We start from the raw sequence: 24,885 nt of genomic DNA on the forward strand, positions 1-24,885 counted from the left end.
ATGATCACTTCCTTTCCTTAGTCATACCATGTTATGTTAGGACCAACTGTTGGCCAGCAGTGCAAGCCCAATGCACAGTTTTTTTGCAAAGGTAATCTGTGAAGGAATGAAGGGATTTTTCACTCCTTGAAGAAACCATGCTTTCCTATAGCAAGGTGGTGATTTGACTGCTTTCCATCTTGAGTATTTCCTCCCATGAGATTAAATGGCTTTTTCACATCCCACCCTACTAACAAGAGGTACACGGCAGCAACAGCGGCCCCTGCAGGCTTGCTTTTGCTCTGTGGCATCCTTTAAGCACGACCTCCCTTCTGCCTCTACAAGCGACTGCCAGTTGCCCTCTCCCAGCAAAGCAAGTATTTTTAATCTGCTTTCTGTGCCAAGTACGTTTGTAAACAGGTGTCTTTGACCATCATTCGTGTGGCTATTTTCCGGTGTAATACTAGTCATGGGCACAAGATATATCAGATCCAGCCAGATACTTCACTGGGCCATGGATAATCAGCACTCACTATTCGTATTTTGGTTTTCTTTTTCCTCAAGAAGCCTTTCCTTGTTTGGCCTGAAATCTGTTGAAATAGCCAAATCTCCAAGCTCCTGCAGGTCCCTGTCTATCAGAGCCTCAGCAGGGCAGCAAGCATTTCATTTTCTGCCTCCCACTGAGCATAATTTCTCCTCTGAAATAAAGTTCAGTGTGGGGTTGAGGTTCTTTTTTTCCTCAGAAAAATCTTTGGTATGTTTTTCGTGACATCTCTTCCCCCGACTACATTTATCATTATCATTAGAGAGAGCACTGAGACATGTTTTGATGGCACTTGAAACCAGTGGGAGAGGAAAAATAACATCTCTGGTGCAAAATTCAAGTCTGTTTACTTCATAATCAAACTCAAGGTGGTGTGTTAAGAAATGCTTAACTGGAAACCATTGAATTTCTGGAGATTTTCACAGCTCCTTTCATATGTCTGCAAACACTTCAGCCTGTGCATGCTCTCCCCCTCCCCACAAAGTCCCAAGCAGCAGTGCCCTCCCAGCAGTGCTCACAGCTCCAAGTACATGAGGCCAATTTTCTGTACTCCAGGGAGCAAAGTGCTGATCTACAGTTCTGAAACAAGTGCAACTTTGAGCCTTTGCTTCTGTATGAACATGGGGCCAACTCCTCTGCTGGTGAAAGGTCATTCCAAGCCTGCACAGCTGCACAGATTTGGATGCCAGCTATGAACCTAACTAGGGATGTTTGTTAAAATTTACTGCTCTCATAAAACAGGCAAGACAGAACTGCTTAGAACAGGACAACTTCGTTCCAGGAATGTTCTCCCTCTTCCCATTTTCTCCTCCTTAAGTAAAGGGAAAGGTTACCAATTTTCTTTTTCTTTTTAGTTTTTTTCTGGAAAAGAAACAGGTTTTCTTACCTGTCTAACCGTAACTGGCAGGCTGTTCGCAATATGTCAACTATGCCCTCACTCTTCAGCTGTTTACAACAGACACTAGTTGCAATAAAGCAGCCTGTCCTCCCGATGCCTGCACTAAGGGAGGGAAAAGGAGAGAGAAGCAGTGAACAAGTTAGAAGGGCTTTGGAACTTAATGGCACTCATTTAACAGGAAAACCAGCAGTCAAACCCCATTATTCCTTTCCTCCCTCCAACCTCTGCCAGGTGGGTGCTTGTGAATATGAATGGCTTCAATGGGACAACACGATTCAGTGTGAGCCACTCACATCAAAAGCATGATTATTTCACATACAGTGCCAAAAAATAGACTACCACGTACTGTCTTACCTAATATACCATTGAATTTGTCAAACTAAGAAGTTAAATAGTATTTCTTGGTTAGACTTGCTTTGAGGGCAACCCTTGCTTTGAGGGCAACCTTTGCTTTGAGATTCTTAATCCTTACAGCTTCTTTGAAAGCTATTTTTCATTCATATGTACAGTAAAAAAGCCCCCTTACTTTAGTAATTCAATTTAGCTAACAACAATATGATAAGTATGGTGCCATTTGCTATCAGTTCTGCAATCTATTAATTCTCTGAATTAGAGTAGGATACAACAAATTGACTATTAAAGAAGCTTCACCTTTCCTGAACATTTCTGTATCTGATTCAGTCCTTGCTTAATAACCAGAATTGATTTTATTCTCAAAGGCACAGTGCTACTGAAGCTGTGAATTCTTATCACCTTATAAAAAAACTATGCAGCAAAAGCTGACAGCCCTTCTTATATGTTAAATAATTAAGTGAGCATCCTCAGGAATAATTACCTGACACAACTGTAAGAAATCCTGCTTCCATTTAAATTGTGCTAAAGTCATAACACAAAAACACTGGCAACAAATGTACCAGCAATAATGGAGTCTGCAGATAGCTGCTGCTGATTGACTCCTAATACTGTTTTTCTTTGATCGTATAGAATTATTTTTTTTTAATTCAGTATTTATGCTTGTTATGGAAACTGCATTAGCAACAGCTACATTGTAATTGTTTTAACTTCTATTACAGAATGATTGAGGCAATTCAATGGAAGTTTGGTGGGCCATCTTACTTCCTAAGAGCTAATCCCAGTCTTATAGTCAAATAACTGTGATGGAGATACCTACCTGACTTCTTTTTCCTGGTCCCTAAAACTCTGTGCCTCATGTCTCAATTTATCTTCTAGTTTGTTTATCAAGACTTCATATATTTCAGAGTTTCAAAGTACTCTTTGATGCATATGGATGCACATCAAGAGATTAAAAAAAAGAAAAGCCCCTCACCTTACATTTGATACCATAATCAAATAGGCTATTGTACGCATCTCTTGTATGCTGCTTCCCATCCATAGATTATTGTGCAAAGGGAGGGTACAACATTTTCAAAGACAAACAGCACCAAGAGAATACTTATCCCAGGCCAAACTGCAAGTCCCTCAGTGGCTGAAAAAAAGTCATAATCCTTTTTAAGACTGCCACGCTATCCACAGAACCTTACCAAGACTGCTAGCCTCCTTTAACTTTACATTGCTTTTAAGAATAGCTTCATGATTAGGCTTGTACTTATTTTTCTTCTTCAAGGTGGGTTACTTTACATCACTGAAGGCCAAATGCACCAGATTATGTTCTACTGAGGACCTCTCACAGAGGCCAAAGGAGATGCAAGTACCCTGCATAACTCAGGCCTTGACCAACGGCTTGCTGCACACACCGCTCTCAATTAGAGGCATCAGTTTAAATTCCTTCTTTGGATAAAATGACTGCAACTAAGAATAATCTGAAAAGGCTCTGGTCCCCACCTATCACATAAAACACTTCTTAACCCTATTGCCATGCCTCTTAGTGTCTCTTAGTTTTTGTTGTTGTTGTTGTTGTTGTTTTGTTTTTAAATAAAAATACCCTAATTGCCTCCAAATTATATCCAGATCATGGATGTGACACCATACAAGAAGACCAGGCAAATATGCAAAGCACAAGTGACACAGTGGTCAGAATCTTCACCTGCAGCAAACACCATCCTTCTTCAATGAGATTTTTGAGAAATACAGATTTCCAAGGGTAAAGGGGATCTTGTTACAAACCGTTCGTTATTTTTCTCTGAACTCTCCCCTATTTGTCAAAATTCGTTCCAAAACAGAGGCAGAAAAAGTGGACATAGCACTTTAATTATTTACCCATTCTGCATACAGAAAGAATGACAACTCTGCATTTCTTATTGAATTTCCTTTTCTGGATTCAGAACTGCATTTGACCTCTCAGCTTCAGCATTATATAGGGAGCTCATATACAACCAGTACAACCTCCATGTTATTTTTTGAGACACCTGCTTTCCAGGAGATCATAGCCCTAAGCATGATATCCATTTTTTTCCTGGACATAGGATCTTGTCAGTAGCTACATTAAAACACATGTTCTAAGTAAATAAATCAAACAATCAAGATAAACCTGAAGAGATCTGATTCTAACACTAGTGTGGCATTATATGATTTTTCTATTAATAATTACTCTCTATTTGCTTATAGGTGGATCTTTGGCAACACTGGACTATGAACCATTCATGCCAGAGTCTCTTCAAAAAAACCATTCCTGTTATATGATAATATCTCATTTACTATGGCTTTTGACTAACGACTATATGTCATTTCCTAGAAAATGCTATGCAAAACTAGGTGAAATTCCTTACAGAAATCCCAAAAGTACATTTATCAAAATGTACTTTTATTGAAATAATAGAAAATTATCCTGGCAGTACTACTGCATCACTTATTACACTTTTTGCAATTTACTTGGAATAATTGTTTTGAGAACTGACTTGTTGTTTTCAAGTAATCACATTTAACCTTTCTAAACACTAGCAAAAGAAGACTTGCTTTTGTTCTCCAGAACTTCTATTTTTTTATTGGTAAAAGATATCTTATTATTACTATTATTGAAGTTAAGGGTTCTTATTTTTCTGATTGCATGTATCTTCCTACTCAGTTTCATTCAGAGTGTTCATTATGGTAAAATGGCCCTTTTAAGGTTACTGAAGACATTTACTTCTGGTAAGACAAATGAAATGAGACTTATTACTTGTAACTGAGCCACCAACATCTTCTGTGTTCAGCTCAGACTGTGTGTGTGCAAAAGGTGGAAAGAGAAAACTTGAATTTGGAAGCTCCAAGAATATTTAAAGCAGTTGGACCAGATCTCTTACATGTCTGACTGATGGCCAATACAACAGTATGCCACTGTATGCAAAGGAGCCCTTCAAAGTTGCATACATCATTTATTTACCTGCAGTGAACAATCACTGGGGCATTCTTCTCTTCTGCACTCTGCATTACCTCGTCCACTTCCAGTACCAGCTGTAACAGAGGGGGAGCTTGATCTGGTGTCTTCTGGTCTGGCCAAGATGTGTACCAGTAATGTTTCAGGTTTCTGACTTCTTCTCCTTTCTGCAACCCAGTTAAGATAAACATCACATCACAAAGTGTTTTTTTTTTTTTTTAAATCTAATTGTAAAGTCATGTTGAAACCTGGCCTTCCTTTAAGAATGTGGCGAGCAAATCAGTGCTAAAAGGAACAGGAGAACCAAATGGTGAGCCACACAACACAGAAATCTAGACTCCAAAGATCAAGTCTGCACTTCAACAAACTGCCTCAAAAAAAAAGAAAAACCTACAACCCCCCCACCAGAAGTACTCTGCTCTTTTAGTGCCAAGAGCTGTGTGCAAAACAGTCTGCTCCCTCTTGACAGATTCATTCAGCAAAGCCAGAGCTGTACTTGTGACATAATTGCTTTCATAATCTATTTGACAGACAGAGAGCCAGGAGCCATATCTCTGTCTTTGATAGCTAGCTAGCTAGATGAGGGATAGAGATCGGAGCTTATTTTTCTCTCTTTTCTGACAGACAGACTCTTATCAGTTTCCTGTCACTTCTCTTCTCTTAGACATGGTGACAGATTCAGAGACACTGGAAGAGGAGAATTGCATCTAGTTGCAGTCCAGGGTTTTTCATGAGACAAATTCTGATTGCCTCTATCTCTCAGCATGGCTATGAATATAGCAAACGTGCCTTTACCTTTTCTGAGTGCCAAGCAGCACTCTGTGCCTCTGATTTTGTGTTCAAAGTGACATCCTTCTGCCTGATTCCTGAAGGTGCCAAACATGGAGCTCAGGGAATTGGCCTTACCCTTTCAGCCATTACATAAGCCAGCTGGCACAGGGCTAAGCAAATGGCTTCACGAAGTCCAGGAACTGAGCTGTTAGTTTCCACAACCTTTCCTTAAACACGTCTGGCTGAGTTCAAGAGATGAGGGGGGAAAAAAAGAACAAATTTGATTCTTTCTAAAGAAAGAGATGCAAAAATCTAGAAATAGTTTCTGTCACTGAGGCTAAGTCCCTATGACTATCAGTTGATGGATGTTAGAAGTGCTCCATGACTGCCACCTCCCACCCTTCTCCTGGGTTGGCAAAGCTTTGCATAGCTTCATTTGTAAACTGGACTGTGGAAGTCATCGAGTTAAATCTTTTCTCTTTCTCTAGTAGGATTAATTTTCACATGGATCAGCTTCCCCTCTTTCGGTTACTGCACATTCTCACAAATGCTTGTGTTGGACATGGGAGATGGAACAAGGGTAGGAAACAAGAGAGCTGGACAGAGGGAGACTGGGCTTCATTTAGTAGTTGCTCCAGCTTATGCCGGGTTTGAAGTGCTCATTGAAGTGCGCAGCCATTGGGAACCTTAAGGGTATGTCTCGCTCAGTTGAGAAAAAGTGTCTTACTACTGTAGCATAGAGCATGGCCCTAGGTTATTTACCTTTGTCAGAAGATATTCTGGTTAAGAGAGGATAACTAACTGTCATGAATAGCACTTTGGGCTCATGACAGGAAACCAGATCAGATTTCAACACTGCTCTGAAACATGGATATGCACAGTTGCCTTTCAACATGTGACTATGTGTAAGCCACAGAAATTATGAATACTGTATTCTTAAGTGGGTTGTTAAAATTGTAATTCAAATGTTGTCAATAAAACTCAGAGAAAAGTAAAAGATTAAAGTCATCTGAAGAAAAACATGAATCACTACATAAAACCACTCATTTGACAGAAACAGAAAACAGCCAAAGTTCTAAGCATGAGCTCTGGATATCTTTAGTTTTGTCTATGCTGTTACCAGTTCCATGTTTCTGCTTATAGAAGCTTGTACACTTCTGATTTGACTTTAATAAAAATATTCTTCACTGGTGCTTCTTTGAGGCTGAGAAGACTTGGGATAATTCTGAAGAAACTCTTCTGGAAGAGACCGCAGGATTTTTATTGAGGCAATTGTTTTGTCACTGTAACTGAAGTGTGACCAATTCTGTGAGATATCATTATTCCAGAAGAATTAAGCTATATATTGTTCTTGCTGCTGCACTGTATTGTTTGGGATAGGTTGTATTTAAGGTCAGTGCAAGTCTGCAGTACACTTGTAAATATTCTTTACTTCCCACTTGTTGGAGAACATGATTTTCTCCTTGCTGCTTTCACAAAAAGCATGAGTGACAGACTTCCCACACTCAGTCCAGACCTGAAATTTCACATACTGGCTTTCTGCCTATTAGCATATGGCTGAAGAAACTTGAAAATGGTTGGATAAAAGGAAGGCTTTTTTCAGCTTGGAAAGAAATGGTGTTGTTATATTGAAGTCGAGGGTAGGTGTGGTATATTAAATATGTATTAAGTTTATGTAAATAGATTGTTCTTATTAAAGCATATAGCTTGAGATTCAAGAACCTAACAATGAAATCAGTTGTAAAATAAGACTGGTATTTTAGACTAAGTAGCACCCAAGTACTTAAGAAAAAGTAAATCTGCCTTTCAACTCTCTATTCACGAGATGATAGAATGGTTACTGGTATGTAAAATTAGACAAATAGCTGGAAAGATACTACGCTTAGAAACATGAGCAGAGATAATTCTGTGGTGAAAAGTGTTGATAAAGGTCATCAGCAGTTTTAATGTCTTAGAGTGAATGATTCCTTAAAGCATCTTCAAAGTCAAGTCAGCCTTGTGAACAGCAGGAGTGTTACCACACCACTATTATGACAAGCAGACCAGTAGTCCAACCACTGCAAGAAACTGAAGGCAGGCAAGCAACATGAAAAGAGTTTTGGTCAGTTCGCAACTCTTCCATTTCTTGTTAGTAGCACAACAGTCATCTTAAGCATAAACAACTGGAGATATCTAGCAGTCTGACAACAGTCTAATAATAGTCATACGTAGACAAAAAATACCATCTAAATGTTTTCTAGGGGTCTCCTACTACAAAATATGTAAAACTCCATGCAAGTAAAAGATTCTTGTTAGTAATCAGTAATGCTTTGACTAAGTCCATGGCCCAAAGAACACACAAGCCTTTGAATTCTACAGAATATCATCACAGCATTTAGTGGGTTATTCCACAAGCACTGTCTGTAGTATGACTTGCAAAGGCTGGTAAGATGCTGTCACTGAACTAACATGTCACTCTCAGTGACCAGTCATAGAATATCCTGAGTTGGAAGTGACACAACAAGGATCATCAAGTCTGACTCCTGGCTCTACATAGGAACACCCAAAAATCAAACCATATGTCTCAGAGAGTCGTCCAAATGCTACTTGAATTCCATCAGGCTTGGTGCCATGAACACTCCCCTGGGGAGCCTGTTGCAGTGCCTGATCACCCTCTCAGTGAAGCGCCTTTTGCTGATAAGAAAAATCCAAAACATGCATCTTCATGCCATTTCCTTGGGTCCTATCGCTGGTAACCGAAGAGATCAACCAACACAAAAGACACAGGCACAGAAGTCACTGATTTCTTCCACTGAGTTAACCCTGTACTGCTAAAGTTGGCCTGGAAGTTTTCAGATTGTACTCACATGGTATAAATCTTGGATTGCTTACATTATTGTGGTATTTGTATGTTGGTGAATTGGACAGAGCAATAATGACTGCAGTAGTTAAAAGTGATACTTGTACAGTAATTTACTGTGCAAATATTTCTACACAGCTCTCTGTGAAGTCCTGTTTAAGGGTTTAGGTAGCAAAACTATTTTAAGTACATTTGAATGATTTACCTTTAGGGTGATGAGCCTTAAACGGTAATCATCTGCTTGTATGACTTGGTTAACTGTGATTTCTATTCCTTCATAGGTGACCTGTTCCTCTGGCCAATATTCTGTGCATTTCTGTGTGCAATATAAAATAAATCTAGTTAAGCAACCGTCAAGGGAGGTTCATTTTTACTCCTCTGAAATTGGATTAGCGCATGCATAGATGAATATGAATGATGGTTGTTTCTATAATAAGTACACATTTTCAATTTCTATACAGGGACCACATTTCTGGCAATTTTTGCTGCATTCATAACAGCTTGATTGCATGATAAAAATGCACAAATCAAATAATGACTAACCACTGTTTTTAAATACACACATCTTTATTTAACTTTGTGCAATTGATACACATTTTGAGGTTTCACTAGAAAGGCCAGCAGAAATGTGCTTGTTTTTATTAATAGCCTGTGTTTTCAGATTAATTCTTTTCTTAAGATAATAATGATTAACACAATATAGACTAGTTGCTGCTGTTTCTGTGGCGTGTATAAATGGATATGGAAATACAAAATACATTTTTTCTACTTTTGATAAAGGGCCATTGCTCTCTGAATATAAGATTATCACCTGCATAGGTTTTTGTACAAAAGAACATATCACACAGTATCACAGTATCACAGATTTCTAGGTTGGAAGAGACCTCAAGATCATCGAGTCCAACCTCCGACCTAACACTAAGTACTCCACTAAACCATATCGCTAAGCTCTACATCTAAACGTCTTTTAAAGACCTCCAGGGATGGTGACTCCACCACCTCCCTGGGCAGCCCGTTCCAATGCTTAATAACCCTTTCGGTAAAGAAGTACTTCCTAACATCCAACCTAAAACTCCCCTGTTGCAACTTTAGCCCATTCCCCCTCGTCCTGTCACCAGGCACGTGGGAGAACAGACCAACCCCCACCTCTCTACAGCCTCCTTTAAGGTAACTGTAGAGAGCAATAAGGTCACCCCTGAGCCTCCTCTTCTCCAGGCTGAACAAGCCCAGCTCCCTCAGCCGCTCCTCGTAAGACTTGTTCTCCAGACCCCTCACCAGCTTGGTCGCCCTTCTCTGGACTTGCTCGAGCACGTCCATGTCCTTCCTGTAGCGAGGGGGATGACTCCTGAACATGACTGGAGATGTTTGGGGAATTATCTTATGTACCAAAATCCACTTTAAATAGATGTTGAGGATCTTACATCAAAGATGAGGAACAAAAAGGAAGCAATTGCTATGGGATCTATCAGACTGCTACATTTGATTTTGCCAAAACGCCACCATAGATGCAGCCAGAACCGCCTGACAATTAGAGAAGCTGAAACGACAGTCCATATGCAAATCTACATCATGGTACTGATACTCTGCACAAGTAGGTGGGGATCTGTAACCACTCTTGTTCTGGAAGGACTGAAAACAATTGAGTTTTTTTGTATGCAATCTCTCTTTAAGCTAATCAACATGCAAAAGAAGAGACAAACACTTCAACACGGTGTAGGGACAGGTCCATGGACAAGGAATAACATGAACAAGGCAGTTTCTTAGAAAAAGACTCCCCTATGTTAAAGCAAGAAACAACATCTTGTTATCATAAGAGAATGAGAACCTGCTGCTGGACAGACCCAGTTAAAGAGGATGGTTGCATGCTTTCTCTTCTACATGGCAGCACACAGTCTTGAAGGAAGTGAGTTAAAGTTGTGTGTTGCTCTCCCCCACCAAGAATAATTCCATTTCAGGAGAAAGACTAACAACAGAAGAGTGTCTTGCAAAGTTACTGAGTCAAAATTTGTGTGTGGGAGAAGCAGTGCTGTTCCATCTGTATAGCGCATCATTTAATAACCCACTGGGAATGTGGCCCACTGTGTCTCTGTAAAATTATTTACGCAGATCTCATTTTTACTTCCTCTCTTCTTAAACTGCAGAATCCATTGTAAAAATTGTCAAGTGTGCTAGCATCTATCAATAGCACAGACGTTGCTCTGCTTCAAGGAGTGGAGTAAGATTGCCCACTCATTTCTGTGGGCTGTCTGTCAGTTCAGATTAGATGCGACAGAGGGTTGAGATACAGAGCTCTTCATACGCACATTACCCAAGTTGTTGCATTGAGCAGGAACACAAAGCCTCCGTTACTAGCATCATGGCAAAACAAAGGTTTTGGTTTTGAATCTACGTAATTCTGAGTCCTGTTATTCATATATTAATATGTATTATGGAAAAGAGGGAATGAATATAGGAGACATCCACATGAAAGGACTTACCCTGTATTTATGGCTGAGATTCCTGACACCTTTTAATTTTTGATACAAAAGGTATCAGAAAAAACTCAACAGCTGTTACGATATGGACTGTAGCTAGCTCCACTCATATAGAGCAACACCACTGCACTGTGCTCCTTCCTAAGACTGAGATGATGGATGAAATACTTTGTCAGTGTGGATAAGAGGAAATTCAGATATAACAGGAATGTAAAATAACCTTTATATGAAAACTATAGCAGAAGAACTCAGCAAATACATCATTCAGGACCAATGTTTCCTCTGCTTCTTTTTCTCTCTCAAATCTCAGTCCTTTAATGATTTGGGTATACTATGTCATAATATTTCAACATCTTGTTCACCATAACCTGCCAACTCTGATCAATGAGCAAGTTATTCTTTCAGTGCTGCCTCAGATAGAAGTGGATGTGAGGATGTGAGTTTAAAATGTTAGTACAAACAAAACATTTAGATTAGCAACTAACTTTTTTTTTTTTAAATCAGCAGTGCCCTGAGAGCATGTGTCCAATTTGTCAGCTATAACAACTATATATACATATTTTTTTATATTGCAAAGCATGGTAATTCTGTGTCTGTCTTATCCACATCTATTTTTTCCATCAAAATTCAGGCTAAAATGATTTACTTCACAACTGGGGAAAGCTAAAGGTTTGTGAACATGCAAAAATTATGGGCACTCAGCTTCCAGCTAGCACTTCAGGCCATCTGTATGACTATATTCTCCGTCTTTTAAGTGTCTGAAATGTCTTCTCCAAAAGAAACGCTCTCAACTGAACTACTGAGTTTCGGGGACAAGCTTTGACAGATATTGCTGCTGCAGATAAGAAACACCATTTGTATTTCTCTACTACAGCTTGCTGCCAGAGGTTAAGGGGGATGCAGAGCTCAACACATGCCCAGACCATATTCTCACATTCTACACTGCCAATAAAGGTGACGGAAGAAGATCAGCTACCAACCTGTAAACTGAAGACCAAGCACACAGTTCTTGCAACTCTGCTATGGGGTAAATTTTGCAGTAGGTAAATTAGTAATGAACAGCTGCAGGGCAGCAGTATTTATTACTGCAAATAAAAATAACATTAGGCAGATTACCAGAAACATTGTGACGATGTACTTTCTAGAAGCACCAATTCCAGCAGGTTGTAAATAGAAAATTTCTGCTTCTTAATCTCAGTATTTCAACAGCATTTCCTAGACATATTTGAGGAAAAGAGCCTCCACACCCAAGTCAGCTGTAGTTGTTGATTATTGTAACTATCTTTCACAAATCAGGGACAGCTCTGAGAGAGGTGGCTATAGACAACGAACTATAATAAATGCGAGATTGAAAAACATCGATGCTGTTGAAGACTAAAACAAATAGGGCTAGAATACTATTCTTTCTGATTCCTTTAGAGACAGCTTTAAAGCATGTCTGCAAATAGAGCTGGGTTTGGAAAGGCTTCAGGTCAGCAGGGAGACAAAAAAATAGCAGAACCAGCAGTAGGCTAAGTCAGACAGCAAAACAAGACTTTCAGTAAATTGAACTGAAAGAAAAGCAGCTCACATCTTTAACTCTGACGAATTTAATTCTAGCTCTGATTGTTTAGGCCACTGAACTAACTTCTGTTCATTTATTTCTGCAGGCTTAGCATCTGTGCTGAAAATATCTGCCAGAGTACAGATAAAAGTACAGACTATATGTAACACCATTACCTCATTCATCTCTTCTATATTGGTAATCATGACAATGATGGGAGAACGCTCCTGCCACACCATTCTCCAGAAATCACTGACAGTATTAACTATCGGTCCCTGAGTAGCAATATATACCTTTTCCTCTCCTCCATAGCCCTGCCAACAAAACAACAAGAGAACATATTTAACAGGATGTCCACCACAACCTTGAAGGTTCAGTCTTTAAAAGCTGGTTGGAATGAAGACACCATGGCATCGGTTCTTCCCCTCTCTCCTGCACATATGCACATGGAGCAAAGGTACAATATGGTCTCATAACTCCAGCAATGAGAGTCCAACAGCCTCAAGGTGACTCTACCTAGGTCGCAAACCTTATTGAGGCTTATTTTCCAGTGTCCCGATCAGCCAGCTGACAAGCAATTTGCATCAAGAAGTGCAGAAATGTGCTTTTCTCTGGTTTGAACCAGTGTAATTGCATTTTGAGATTTAGTTTTCATTTAATGTAAGCAGGAGAGAAGAACAATCAGATCAGCCACGATGCCTTTAAAAGCCAGTGGACGTTCAAATTTGTTTACATTAACAGTGGCTAATAGAGGCTAGGCAAACATATAGGACTGTTGAGCTCTTACCCTGATGTAGTTAGCATTGATGTAAGAGCTAAGTGGGTCGTCCTGATCAGCTGAGGTAAGGCACACTCTGCTGTGAGGATCTGAAATGTGTAAAGAAATAAGCAATAGTTTATCATTTGCTGATAGGAGAGAAAGACAGACACAGAAGTTTGTACAGCGAGACATCTGGATGCATTCACGGCTATCACAATAGATGTCAATGGCCTTGGAAAGCTCTCATGTTAAAATGTTAATACAGAAAAAGGTGAAAGGTACTTGGGGTCTTTTAGCTTCCTCTGATAGTTTTACCCACTCTGAAGCTTGCTGAATTTCTCCTGTCACAGAGTCAGTGCCCCAGAGCAACTCTGGAAAAGCAGCAACTTTTCTGCTCCAGAAAATTATTTCTCAGTCTGTTGGGTGAACAGATCCATCCTGGCTTGTAAGACATTATTCTAATGGCAGCAAACACTTTTTCTCCCAAATCATAAATATACATTTCTTGTGTGCAGGCAAGCCAGATGAATATTTTCTCCCCTATTTTGTCTTGCAATAAGCTAAAGTTCGAGAAGTGCTATTAACAAATGTAATGGCTGGGGAAAAATGGAAGGATATTAAACAGTCCTTTTGCACAAGATGTTTCAGTACTTGAGGCCCTTCCTCTTCAGCACTATTTATGAAGCATTATTCTTCTTTTAATAGGACAGCAAAGGAAAACATGATTCCATCTGAGAACCTCAGTCTAGCTCCCACTGAAGTCAATGGGAGCTGTTCTACTTGTTTTAATGCAAGCTTACACAGGCCCATATTCATCCATTATCACCAGTACTCCAGTTTGTTATCATTCACAAGAAACATTCTTCTGACAGAGGCCCTCAGCAAACATTAACAGTGCATCACCAGGAGAATATTAGAAACAAACCACAGAAAACATCTTCATTAAAAAAAAAAATGAGACTGTTCAGAAACCAGAACAAAATAATAAATATGCAAACAGTGTGATATTGGATCAAGCACAAAGGACCAAACACACAGCTGTTTCTACTGTACTATAAACAGACAGCATGAAACGCTGTCCTCAGACAGAACTAATTCACATAATCTATTATGTGATAATGAAGTCACAATATCATGTGATCTACAAAGCAAAGATATTAACGGAGATGGTGTTTAGTAAAACAGAAATATGGAAGCTAGCGAGTTCCTCTGAAATACAATTCCTTCCTGCTCTCCTTTGCTCATCTCCCTAGTGCTGGGGAGATGATGAGACAGGAGATAATGCTACACCATAAAAAGGTAACATCAGTTGCCAGATGTTTATTTAAATGTTACTGGACTGGGTAGTGAGGCCCCTTGCCTAAGGTCCTTTTGTCTGGGTTTTATGCAGTCATCCATGGAGCCTGCTCAAGTTTGAGTAATGGTTACATCATTTCCCCCTTCTCAGAACAGCAATAATACTATGTTGTCCAGCTTATAGTGAATCTCTAGGGACAAACAAATTGGATTTGAAGAACTCTATCAAGTAAGTTAAGTGCCACAGACTTCTAAGCAAAGGTTCCTTTTGGTATTCAGCTGCAGTTGAACTCGAGTTAATTCTCAGTGTGGACTGTTACTGCTGTGCCCACAAATATTAAAATGTTATAATATTCTTTTACTCCAAATTATAGTACTTGGCTTGTGATTTTTCTGCTAATGTATTTACATTTTTTTACAGTAGTATGTTAGTGAGCAGTTCTAACCTTATTTCATAGAAGAGAAGCTTCTTAATGCATTGTTGATAGAAGAATTTGCACTGCTTTAAGGAAGCGTAACTGAGTTAAACTGCCTCTCTTAGAAATGTATAAAAAGGAATAACTCATTCTTTTCAAAAATCATAACACTTTAATATCATGAGAGTTTGTGGCATGAATTTCGATTTTTTCAAGACAGAAACATTTAAGTTAAACCAAATCCTACTCTTAACAAAAAATGTTCTTCCAGGACAAAACTAGTGCATAGGCCAGGCTAAAGAAGGCACCATATCTATTAAAACAAACAAATAAACAAACACACACACACACACACACAAAAACCAAACAGTAGTAGCCTGCATCTCTAAGAAGCCAAACGACGTCAGCTATTTTTTCCACAATCTCTTTTATGGACTTTCTGTATTTATGCTATGTTAGACATTTTAGAGGAATTGGCTAAACTTACTGAAGTGTTTTGCATAACTGAAAATGGCATAAAAGCAATAAAACTGTAGAAATTAAAAAGAAAGTCTGTCTAGACATTACTCTTCAGAAAAGGATTCAAAGAGACTGACACGCAACATGCCACCCTCTGGGATCCTGTAACAAGACCCTTTTCCATATAATCAAACAGTGCCTTCAAATATCCTAGAGAAAAGTCATAATTTTCCAGGAAATTCCACAGGACTTTTCCCAAATAGAAGATTGCAAATAAGTAATTTCATGTTTATGAAATAACCACATCAACCTTGTTAGCTTGGCGTTTTTCCAAAAACACTTTTCTGCCATCAGAAAGCCATCTTCTAAGCCATTTTACTACCAACAGTGAAATGTGAGTATCTGCAAAAAGAATTTACTACAAATGAAATATAAATTAGATGAATAACAGACTATTATCATGTCTCTCACTTACTACAATTAACTTGAGGGTTGCAAGCAACTGGTCATCATGTTAAGTGACTTTACCTTTTAACAATAACTGCCTAGAGTGCTTCTGGAGATGCAGTGGGTGATGGAATTTTAATTATTTTTAGGTTTTTGGATTTGGGGTTTCACTTTGGTTTGGTAATCAAGCACTTGCTGTTCCCTTGGATAATCAGTTGCCCGAGCCTGCTCTGCTGCAGCTTGTCCAGTAGTTCCTGCCAGTAGTGCTTTCTGCAGCTTGGAGAAATACTAAGTAGATACACAAGGCAGCACAGGCTACATTTGGTCAGCTCGGAAACTGGGAAGTCAGTGGATGGTCAAAACCCAGAAAGGACTGGACTCTCCCTCATCTTGCCTACAATTCCCTCTCCTGCTTTGTGCATGGATACTTTACTGGGATCCTTAGATTTAAAGCATAAAGGAGATAAAAGTATAATTTTTGCACTCCTTGCTAGCCTCTTTACTGCCAACACTATACCCTTCAAAACGGAGGTAGCTGAACAAAGATGAACCCAGTCAGCCCATTTCTCTCCTCAAAGACATCAGGCCATCCTCCGGCCACAGCCAGGGACATAATGTTGCACAGAGACTGTGGTTTTAAAATTCATTCAAGAAAAAAAATAATCCAGATCATAATGAGCTTGGAATAAGCTTGTTAATCTTTGGAGGCATGGTAGGGTAGAAACTAGTTATCAGGAGAGGTCAAAGCAACAGCAATGGCTGACACAGATATCCATAAGGCTGAGATAAAGTTTGCAGCAAGTAATTAACCTGGAGTGTGATCATTCTTAGAAGTATATGGTAGCATGGAACCATTTCCAACCCAGGTTCATTGTCTAAAATGACAGGTATAGCTGAGGACATTTTTGACTTCTCTGAACCTATCTTTACTAACCTGACATTGAACCATTTGGGCTTTGCAAGTATAGCTAACTATGGTTAGTGGTGGCATCTTCCAACAATGGCTTACAGCAAAAATGAAGCATGACATCTAAATGTATTCATTTTCAAGTATCTTAAACTGAGACATAGGAGAAAATTATACATATAGAAATCTGTACCAAAACATTTCTTAAAACTCCAATTCTTGGCTACAAACAATGTAACAGAAGATTCTGATTTTCTCTATCATCTTAATGCCATCAGAGCAGTTTCCAATACTCTTTCTCAGTTTGCATTTGAGGTATGATTCTGAGAAATACATTGCTCTGTAAAATAACGTCCTTCTAAAAGAGTTTATCAAAGAAACCACTAAGTAGCTTCTGAATAAACACACCAAATTCCTGTGCAGAAGTTTTAAACAGAACCAAATGATGTAATTCTATTGAATTTAAAACGTAAGTGCTACTGATCTTCTGTCAATTTTAGGTTGTTCATGCTCTGTACCTCTTTTGAAATTTGATTTAGCTTTGAAGCTATGTCGCTGCTTCATAAATACACCCAGTGGACAATATGGGGTAGTGACAGCACACCTGATGTATCCTGGAAAACACACCAAAGTGCGAAGCTCTTCAGCATGTGGAATAGACCACCCTGCATTAGCGATTAAAAAAAGCAGGAAACTTACTTGGGAGAATTGTTTTGTAGCGATTCTTCCGCACCAAGCCTGGAATATCATATTCCTTTGGATCAACAAAATTCATTGGAATTTCCTGCTCAAAAAAAAACAAACCAAAAAAAACCAAACACAACAACAAAAAAAACAAGCAAACAAAAAAAAAACACAGAGTAGACTGTATTATTAGATTCACAAAAGGAATAAAAATCCCAAACCCATTATGTCCTGCCTGTGAGGGAGGCAAAGTGATGAAGTCAACCAAGACATATGGTGCTGTACTTCTAGCAATTTACCACCATTATATGATTGATGTTTCCTTTTACTGTCACTGGCTTTCTTTTCTGAAATCCTTACATGAAAATGTTCATAGTGACTAATTCATTGAGTAATATGTGAGACAGTATTATGTTAGCTCCTAATATTATTAGAACTGAATTGCAAGTGTAGGCACAGAACTAAGTAAAAGGTAGTACGTAAGATACTCTGCTCCAAAAGTGATGGACCTCAGACACCATCCATTCTGACTCACATTCCTTCTTCCTCTCTGAGGGTGGAAGGAAGTAATTTGCTAGTGACTCTCACCAGCAACAAATGACGACACACACTATGACAGGTTGCTGCACTGATCTGATACCATGGAGCTGGGCAGGAGTGTTTATCACTCATTTTGCTCACCGCACTTTACAGCTCCATGGGCAAGGACAGTAAAGAGGTGTTCAGGGATTACCTGCTCTCTACACTACAGTCCTAAAGAAAACAATAAAGGAGAACCTTCTTATTCTCCAGTACTCACCTCCTGCAATTAAGTGGCCAATGCCAGGCAGGGTCAAACAAGACCCTTCCACCAACTGGAGACACTAGACGTGATAAGACGGGATGTGTAAATCAGGCTCAGCAGAGAAGCAGCTCATGGAGCTTGGGAGCAGAGATGGTCACCACAGCTGCAGCACACTGAATTTGAGAGGCTAGTACTGGACACACTGGTAGTGAAGTCAGGAAATTATGATGACCTGTTAAATTCTCAAGCTTTAGAAGACGGCCTCTTATACAGCACTGAGCATACTGTGGGCCTTAACCAGAGGCAATTAATTATAAAACATTTGGTGGAAGTAGTTTCCTCTCAATTTGAGGAGCTGCATGGGAGTGAAACCTTAATGGTTTCCTTAGCTATGTTGTATTCAGTCATCCACAACCCTACTTGAGCCAAGCTCTCTGGAACTTATTCTCCACTCAAATTCTTGCTGAATTCAAGAGGACTTTGAGTGATTAAAACTCTAAATCTTGTAAGAATTTCAGGACTTAACCCTGCAAGTGACACCCCTGACTCTTCTTCCAATGTCAAGCACGGCTGCTTGCTTTGTTATGAATTTGCACTTGTAAAGCCAAGTAGGTTAGACAGAGACAGAAAATACATGCTGTAGAGCTGGTGGTAACTGTTTCATAAAGCAATCTAGTTTACATTTTTAATTACAGAAGTTACATTTTGATTAAACAGCATTTTTACCTACACTTCAGTTTTCATTAAAGTATGAAAATGACCTGGGATGGTTTGGCTGTTGATTTTATGGACAGAAGGAAAACTAATTCAAAAGTTCTCAAAGAAAGGAAACTTATTTCTTCTAACATTGCTTTCTTTGCGTGAAAGCTACAGGGGGCCTCAGAGACTGATTAAACTGCAGATAAGATTTGTTCAGCAGTCAACTCAGACACTTATTAAGTGACCACTTCTTCCCTTGAACAGCAATAGATGCTTTATTTTGAAACTATCACAGATTACCTAAACAAAAGCTGCTTTTCTTCAAATTGTACAGCACACTAAGTGAATTAAGGACCACAGATATCTGTCAGGCTGCTTTAAAACAAAAGACCAATCTATCTCATTTCTGAATCTCTCTCAAGAGCAAGTGACACTTGAAGTGTCATAAAGGGGACAGGCTGAGAAAGATGCTATATTGCAAAGCATTTTCTTTCCACTCTGCTGAGATTCTGTGCTTAAGAGAATCCTAAAAGCAACTGACAAAGCAGCTTACAGCTAGTAAATAATTTTTGTGCAGAAGAAAAAACAGTACAACATACTTTCTAAGGCTCCAGCTGAGTGACCTAGCCATCCTGTGCTTCAGTCATCTGGAGAACATTCAGGCAACTTGGAAAGTAGCTCCATGACAAACATTCAACAACAAAGAGCATGCGCTTGGACTAATTTCATCCCTAAGGCAACTCAAAATTTCAAGAAGCTGTGTCTATAGCAAACTAGGCTTTTCTTCTATATTTCAGTGAAGAAGTTGGATTTTGCATTAACTAGTAGCATGCTGAGGAAGAAAAGAGGAAAGGGAAAGAAAAAAAAAAAGACAGACTGGTGAAAACAAGACTTTGCTGTTGTTTCCAGAACCAATTCTGTAGTTTTTGAGAGACAAGATCATTGAAAGCTTTCAGACATTGTCATTTCAAAGGATGATGAATTTGGGGATTTCATTTAGGGCTTCACTGATCGAAGTGGAATTTTTATGTACTAATTTTAGTCCTGCAGAAAAATAATAGCAAGGCTCATAGAATATAGACAACATCCCATTTTCCTGATGCTCCTATAAGGAAAGGACAGATACTCACAAAGAACTCTGCCTGAAGTATGAAAGGATCCAGTGCTTTCTTGTGCAGTTCCTCTTCAGTAAGAATGTTTGATGCTGTCTGGAGGTATTCTTGAGCTGACTGTTCCCGTGGTGACATGATATAGCCAAAACCTTGCTCAGAACAGCCTGGGGTACACATATCTAGCGTGAGTGAAACATTTGAACCTCTCCTGCAAAACAGAGCAATCAGTTAGCTTACAACAGGATGGACTTACCCACCATTGCTAGCATGCGTCAGCAATGTATGCAGTCCCAATGACAGATAAACAACGACTTTAGAAAAGCACCCAGCTGGTTCTGCTACGTACATTATTGTCACTACCTTTGAAAAATTGGCGATGCTTCTTGTCTCAACAAGACTGAAGATCATTTTGTACACTGGAACACAAAGGCCAATATTATCAAAGTGTTGTCTGTAGTAAGGTAACTATATTTTGTCACCTAAATGGAAGCGTCAAAGGCACTGAGCAGGCAACTGCAGGAAAAGTTTATATACTTGTGTAAATCACAAGGCTAAATATGGACATTTTAAACATCGCAGGTGAAAAGCTTGGTCCTAGGTTTCTTCAGGCCAGATCCTACTGAATAACCATCTCTTAGTAGCCCAGACAACATGGGGGGGGGGGGGGGGGAGATCTTAGGATAAACATTACCAGTTCAACATGAATCAATACATGAGATGCTAATCCTTTACAGTGAACAATTAACCTGTTTAAAAAAAACTTGCTTTCAACAATAGTACATCATGAGAAGGTTATAAAGAAGGTCCCAATATTTTAACAGTTAAGAGCACCTCTGTTTATAACCTAAGTGGAGAATTTTTAGTGGCATTTATACAAGTTAGCCACACAACAAAATGAAAAAGCCAAAATGCCTGCATTGTTTATTGAATATTTTTAAAGCATTCCAAAGCTTCTGTCAATCTCACATATCACAGACAAAAAAAAAAGATGCAAGTGCCATCAGTGAATCTGTATTTAAATATCTTTAGTGTATTAATGACATCATACCATACAATGATTACTAAGTATAATGTTTATATATCCACAGAGTAGACCTATTTTTGATTACTTTCACTCAGCTGGAGAAATCTACTTGGGAGGAGTTTTCAGAAGCTGCTGAAAAAACATGTAAACACATGAGGATGACCAGCTCACAGAGAAATGGGTAGAAGTTATTACTTGGATCACAGCCTTTTTCTAGATTCAGGAGTTTTTCCAAAAGCACGTGCAGCCAGCCTCCTGCTGTAGTTCACAGTCATGGGTAAATGATTTTGGATGAAACATGACTACTAGTGGTAGACACTGAGTCTTTAGTGGCGCTTTTCAAAAATATTTTGACCCTATCATCCTGCGTGCTGTTAAAGAGCTACTACATCCCTCCCCCAAAATAACTGCATTTGATAACAAATGCTTTGGGTTCTTTTAGGGTAGAAGAGGCTACATACGTAAAGGTATCAATTCTTCAGCATGAGGAAATGAGATGGTCTCTTCATAAGAGTAACATTCAGTGCTGTTTGAATTTAGCTAGTAACTACTCTATTAATGGTGTGGGTGGTTAAGAATGAGAGGGAAGAAAGATGCAGAAGCAAGATGGATAAAAAAGAGGGGTGGATAGATAGTTTAAACACAAAAACACAAAGGAAGAGTGACCAATGCTTGATGTAAATTAGATTTCTCAGAACATAGTCCAAACCCCAAACAAGGTCTGGCTTCTCAAGCATATGCGTATATTGAAGAGAAGTTCACTTTACATCTTTGTATAACACATTCTACCTAGTGAGAGAACTTCAATCAGCTGTAGTCTTTTTCCCCATCCCTACTTCCTTGACAATTTTTTAACTTTAATTCACTACTTTAACTACTTGATACTCACTACCTCTCTTGAAACACTGAATATCTTTCCTGAAATTAGCTGCCACCTGAGAAGAAATGTCAGCATCTTTAAAAAGAGAGATGGAATGAGATCAAGGAAGCTTCAAAGCACAAATGACTGATGCATTTCAGTCTTGCCCATAATGCAAAAACAGCAGCAAAGCTCACTAATATCAGCAGATTCAGGGACATGCACCCAAAATTACTGGAATCTCATATTTAAAGCAGAAGAATATAATACAAGAAGAAAGACATTTTAGGACGAATAACGTAATCAAGAGTAAAGTGTGAGAAAAACATTCTAAGCTCACAGACTGCAAATTAAAAGGCTCTGCTGTAACACTTTACTGTGTTACAGGGAGCCTTGGAAATTCAGCATCATACTTTTTTTTTTAATTAATCTAAGTTTTACCTTTTAAGTTTTAGACATGAGAATTAACTATGGTTAGCACTCCAATTAAGCTTGAAAAAATGGAAATAAAGAAAGCTGATACCTTTCTACATTGGGCCCTGCAATAAACTCATTCTTATTCATGACACCATCACCTTTCAAGAATTTCTTTACAGGATTTCTGTTCTGAAGATTTTTGTTCTGTTTCATGAAGACAATTGAAATAACAAGACAGGAAAAAAGATGCAGGCAGCTAACAATGTAAACTCAGCCTTCCCATGGTCCAAAGAAGAATAAAGGACAGGAACTTTAAATCAACTTCAGCCTCAGAGATGAGGATACTAAATCTGGCGTACTTCCTTTTCACTCACATGCACGCTCTTTTATGATTGGTAAAGTGTAATAAAATAATTTTATGGATTGAAGTTCAGTCCAACTGAACACTCAGCAACTCTGCTGAGCCTTCCCCTATCCACAGTCACGCATTCTGGAATTCATGCACCTCTGGGCCTTTCAAATTTTGCCTATTACAGGTGACCTTTCTGTGAGATGCATGAGTGAAGACAGAGAAATGCAACACAAATCAATGCTGCATCACTCCTGCCTTCCTTTCATCTCAGCACAGGAGTTTCATCTCTCCCTGTTGTGCATCTCCCTGAAAAGCTCTGTTGCCTTCCTGGTTCAAGAAGTGAACATCAGCTCACCCTACAATTCCATTCCTGGGTTCATTTCAAAGGAATTCATTTACTTTTTGACTAACTTAACTGATTTAAGAGAATTACAGCAGATTGCCATTTGTACTATGGTTTGCCCCTGGAGTAAGGACTAATCCTTCAACATAAGTGACAGAAAAAGAATTAACCAGATCCATCTTTCAGTGGTAAAAGCTTTCACTGCCCTATACTGGTTTTCATACTATGTAGTTGCCATCTTGGGGAAGGGCAAGAAACTGATCAAACAAATGTATCTTTTCAAGGAAACAAGTGACACTTTTGAATAAAATTTGTTAAGAGTCATCTGGAAATTGCACTTGTTGATTAATATGTTGCATATTTAGGACTGGACTGAAAACAGACAGGAAATAAAGCAGCTGCTTCTGTTTAAAACCACATTTGAAAGTGACAGTCATAAAGGTAATAAAGCTTCCTACAAGGTACAGAACTAAGCCCACAAAATCTGGGACCAAACTTCCCCCTATTCATTGTATCTACCCTACCTTTCTTGCAAGCCCACGGATTTAACCGTTAGAGTAGCTGGATCTGTCTCCGCTTTAATGTCCATTACGCAGTCAAAGACTGGGGTCTCTGGTACGGGATCCAAATCTAGGAAGTCATCCTCATTTTTATCCTCTGTCCACTCTGAGTACGTGAATGAAGGCTGCCGGCTCACAGATTGGCGTCTGTCCTCTTGTAGCGGAAAGGGGGGATCTGGACGGGCTCTGAGCAGATGCCAAAACTGGAGGAAACAAACATTTAAAAAACCTTTATGCTTGATGCCAGCCCTTCCATACAATCTGGAGGATTGGTCATTAGGACACCATCCCAACTCACTGTAACACATCAGGATTAGGTAGTATCAAAGAGGACAGGAACGTTCCATGCAGGCAAAGCTTTGTGGTGTGTTACAGGAATTCACATCTACCCATTCAAACCTGCTTTCAGGCACAGAGGTTTCTACAGAGCTGGTTAGGCTGAACTCAGGGATAACATTGGAAGCAGAATGTGCTTGTGATCATCACATGCAAGCCAACGTGACACCACTGTCCTTTTGTTCACTTTCTTAACTTTCCTAGATTTGTTTACAAAATCAAAATCTACTATACTATTCCACAAATGATACCTCTCCTGAATTAATGTTGTTTTCCACCTAACAATTTGATATACTTGGGTTAAGAAAGGTAAATATAATTTTCCTGAACTGCACATCTTTGATAACCTGACACCATAGCCTAAATTCATATATAAACCAATCATTTTTAGAGACCTTGAGTTGGATGCACCTCATTTTGAGGCTCAGAACGCCTATATCATTTTTTGGCCAGTGGTGAAGCCTGTTTAAAAACCAGACAATTAGGTTACAAAGCATGACATAATCACTAAATAATAAATCTTGCAAAGTTCTAGGACACATGCAACATTAAAGTTGAATATTCTGCATTAATTAAGGGTTTGAAATAGCACAAATCTAAAAAAATATTGTATTGTATTGTTTTACATTGGTGCTGTGCCAGACTAGATGACTTTGAGATATTATCAGTGGGCTGTTTAATTCTACACATGGACCTTAAAAATTACAAGTCCACCTCTGAATTCCAATACCTGAAACTTCATGCCAGCTTCATCCCTAGCATTGAACTAGGAGCAGGTGGATGTGGCCTGGAGGAGGCTGCGGCCCATGGAAAGCCCCCGCAGGAGCAGGCCCCAGGCTGGAGCTGCAGCCCGTGGAGAGGAGCCCACGCAGGAGCAGGGAATCTGGGGGGAGCTGCTGCCCGTGGGGGACCTGTGCTGGAACAGTTTGCTCCTGACGGATGGACCCCGTGGCATGGAGCCATGTGGGAGCAGTTCATGAAGAGCTGCTGCCTGTGGGAAGTCCACACAGGGTCAGTTCAGGAAGGACAGCATCCCGTGGGAGGGATCCTGTGTGGAACAGAGGCAGAG

At 39.3% G+C, this 24,885-nt stretch overlaps 1 protein-coding gene across 34 annotated transcripts in view; it reads right to left on the reverse strand.

Moving 5' to 3' along the window:
• Nucleotides 1-24,885, reverse strand: part of PTPN5 (protein tyrosine phosphatase non-receptor type 5) — an 81,989-nt gene that overhangs the window by 4,010 nt on the left and 53,094 nt on the right. For 28 of the 34 annotated variants that reach the window (XM_083839012.1, XM_083839018.1, XM_083839024.1 and 25 more), the window contains 8 exons: nucleotides 23,445-23,683; nucleotides 19,944-20,133; nucleotides 17,346-17,430; nucleotides 13,149-13,228; nucleotides 12,538-12,675; nucleotides 8,550-8,660; nucleotides 4,741-4,901; nucleotides 1,410-1,523 (listed from right to left, as the gene is read on the reverse strand). In XM_083839012.1, coding sequence (XP_083695138.1) covers nucleotides 1,410-1,523; nucleotides 4,741-4,901; nucleotides 8,550-8,660; nucleotides 12,538-12,675; nucleotides 13,149-13,228; nucleotides 17,346-17,430; nucleotides 19,944-20,133; nucleotides 23,445-23,683 — 1,118 coding nt within the window. Of the gene's footprint in view, nucleotides 1-1,409; nucleotides 1,524-4,740; nucleotides 4,902-5,640; nucleotides 5,748-8,549; nucleotides 8,661-12,537; nucleotides 12,676-13,148; nucleotides 13,229-17,345; nucleotides 17,431-19,943; nucleotides 20,134-23,444; nucleotides 23,684-24,885 lie in introns of those variants that run through there. The other 6 variants (XM_083839030.1, XM_083839029.1, XM_083839027.1 and 3 more) reach the window with 2 other exon arrangements.

Source organism: Anser anser, assembly GCF_964211835.1.
Source record: "Anser anser genome assembly, chromosome: 5".
Taxonomy (NCBI): domain Eukaryota; kingdom Metazoa; phylum Chordata; class Aves; order Anseriformes; family Anatidae; genus Anser; species Anser anser.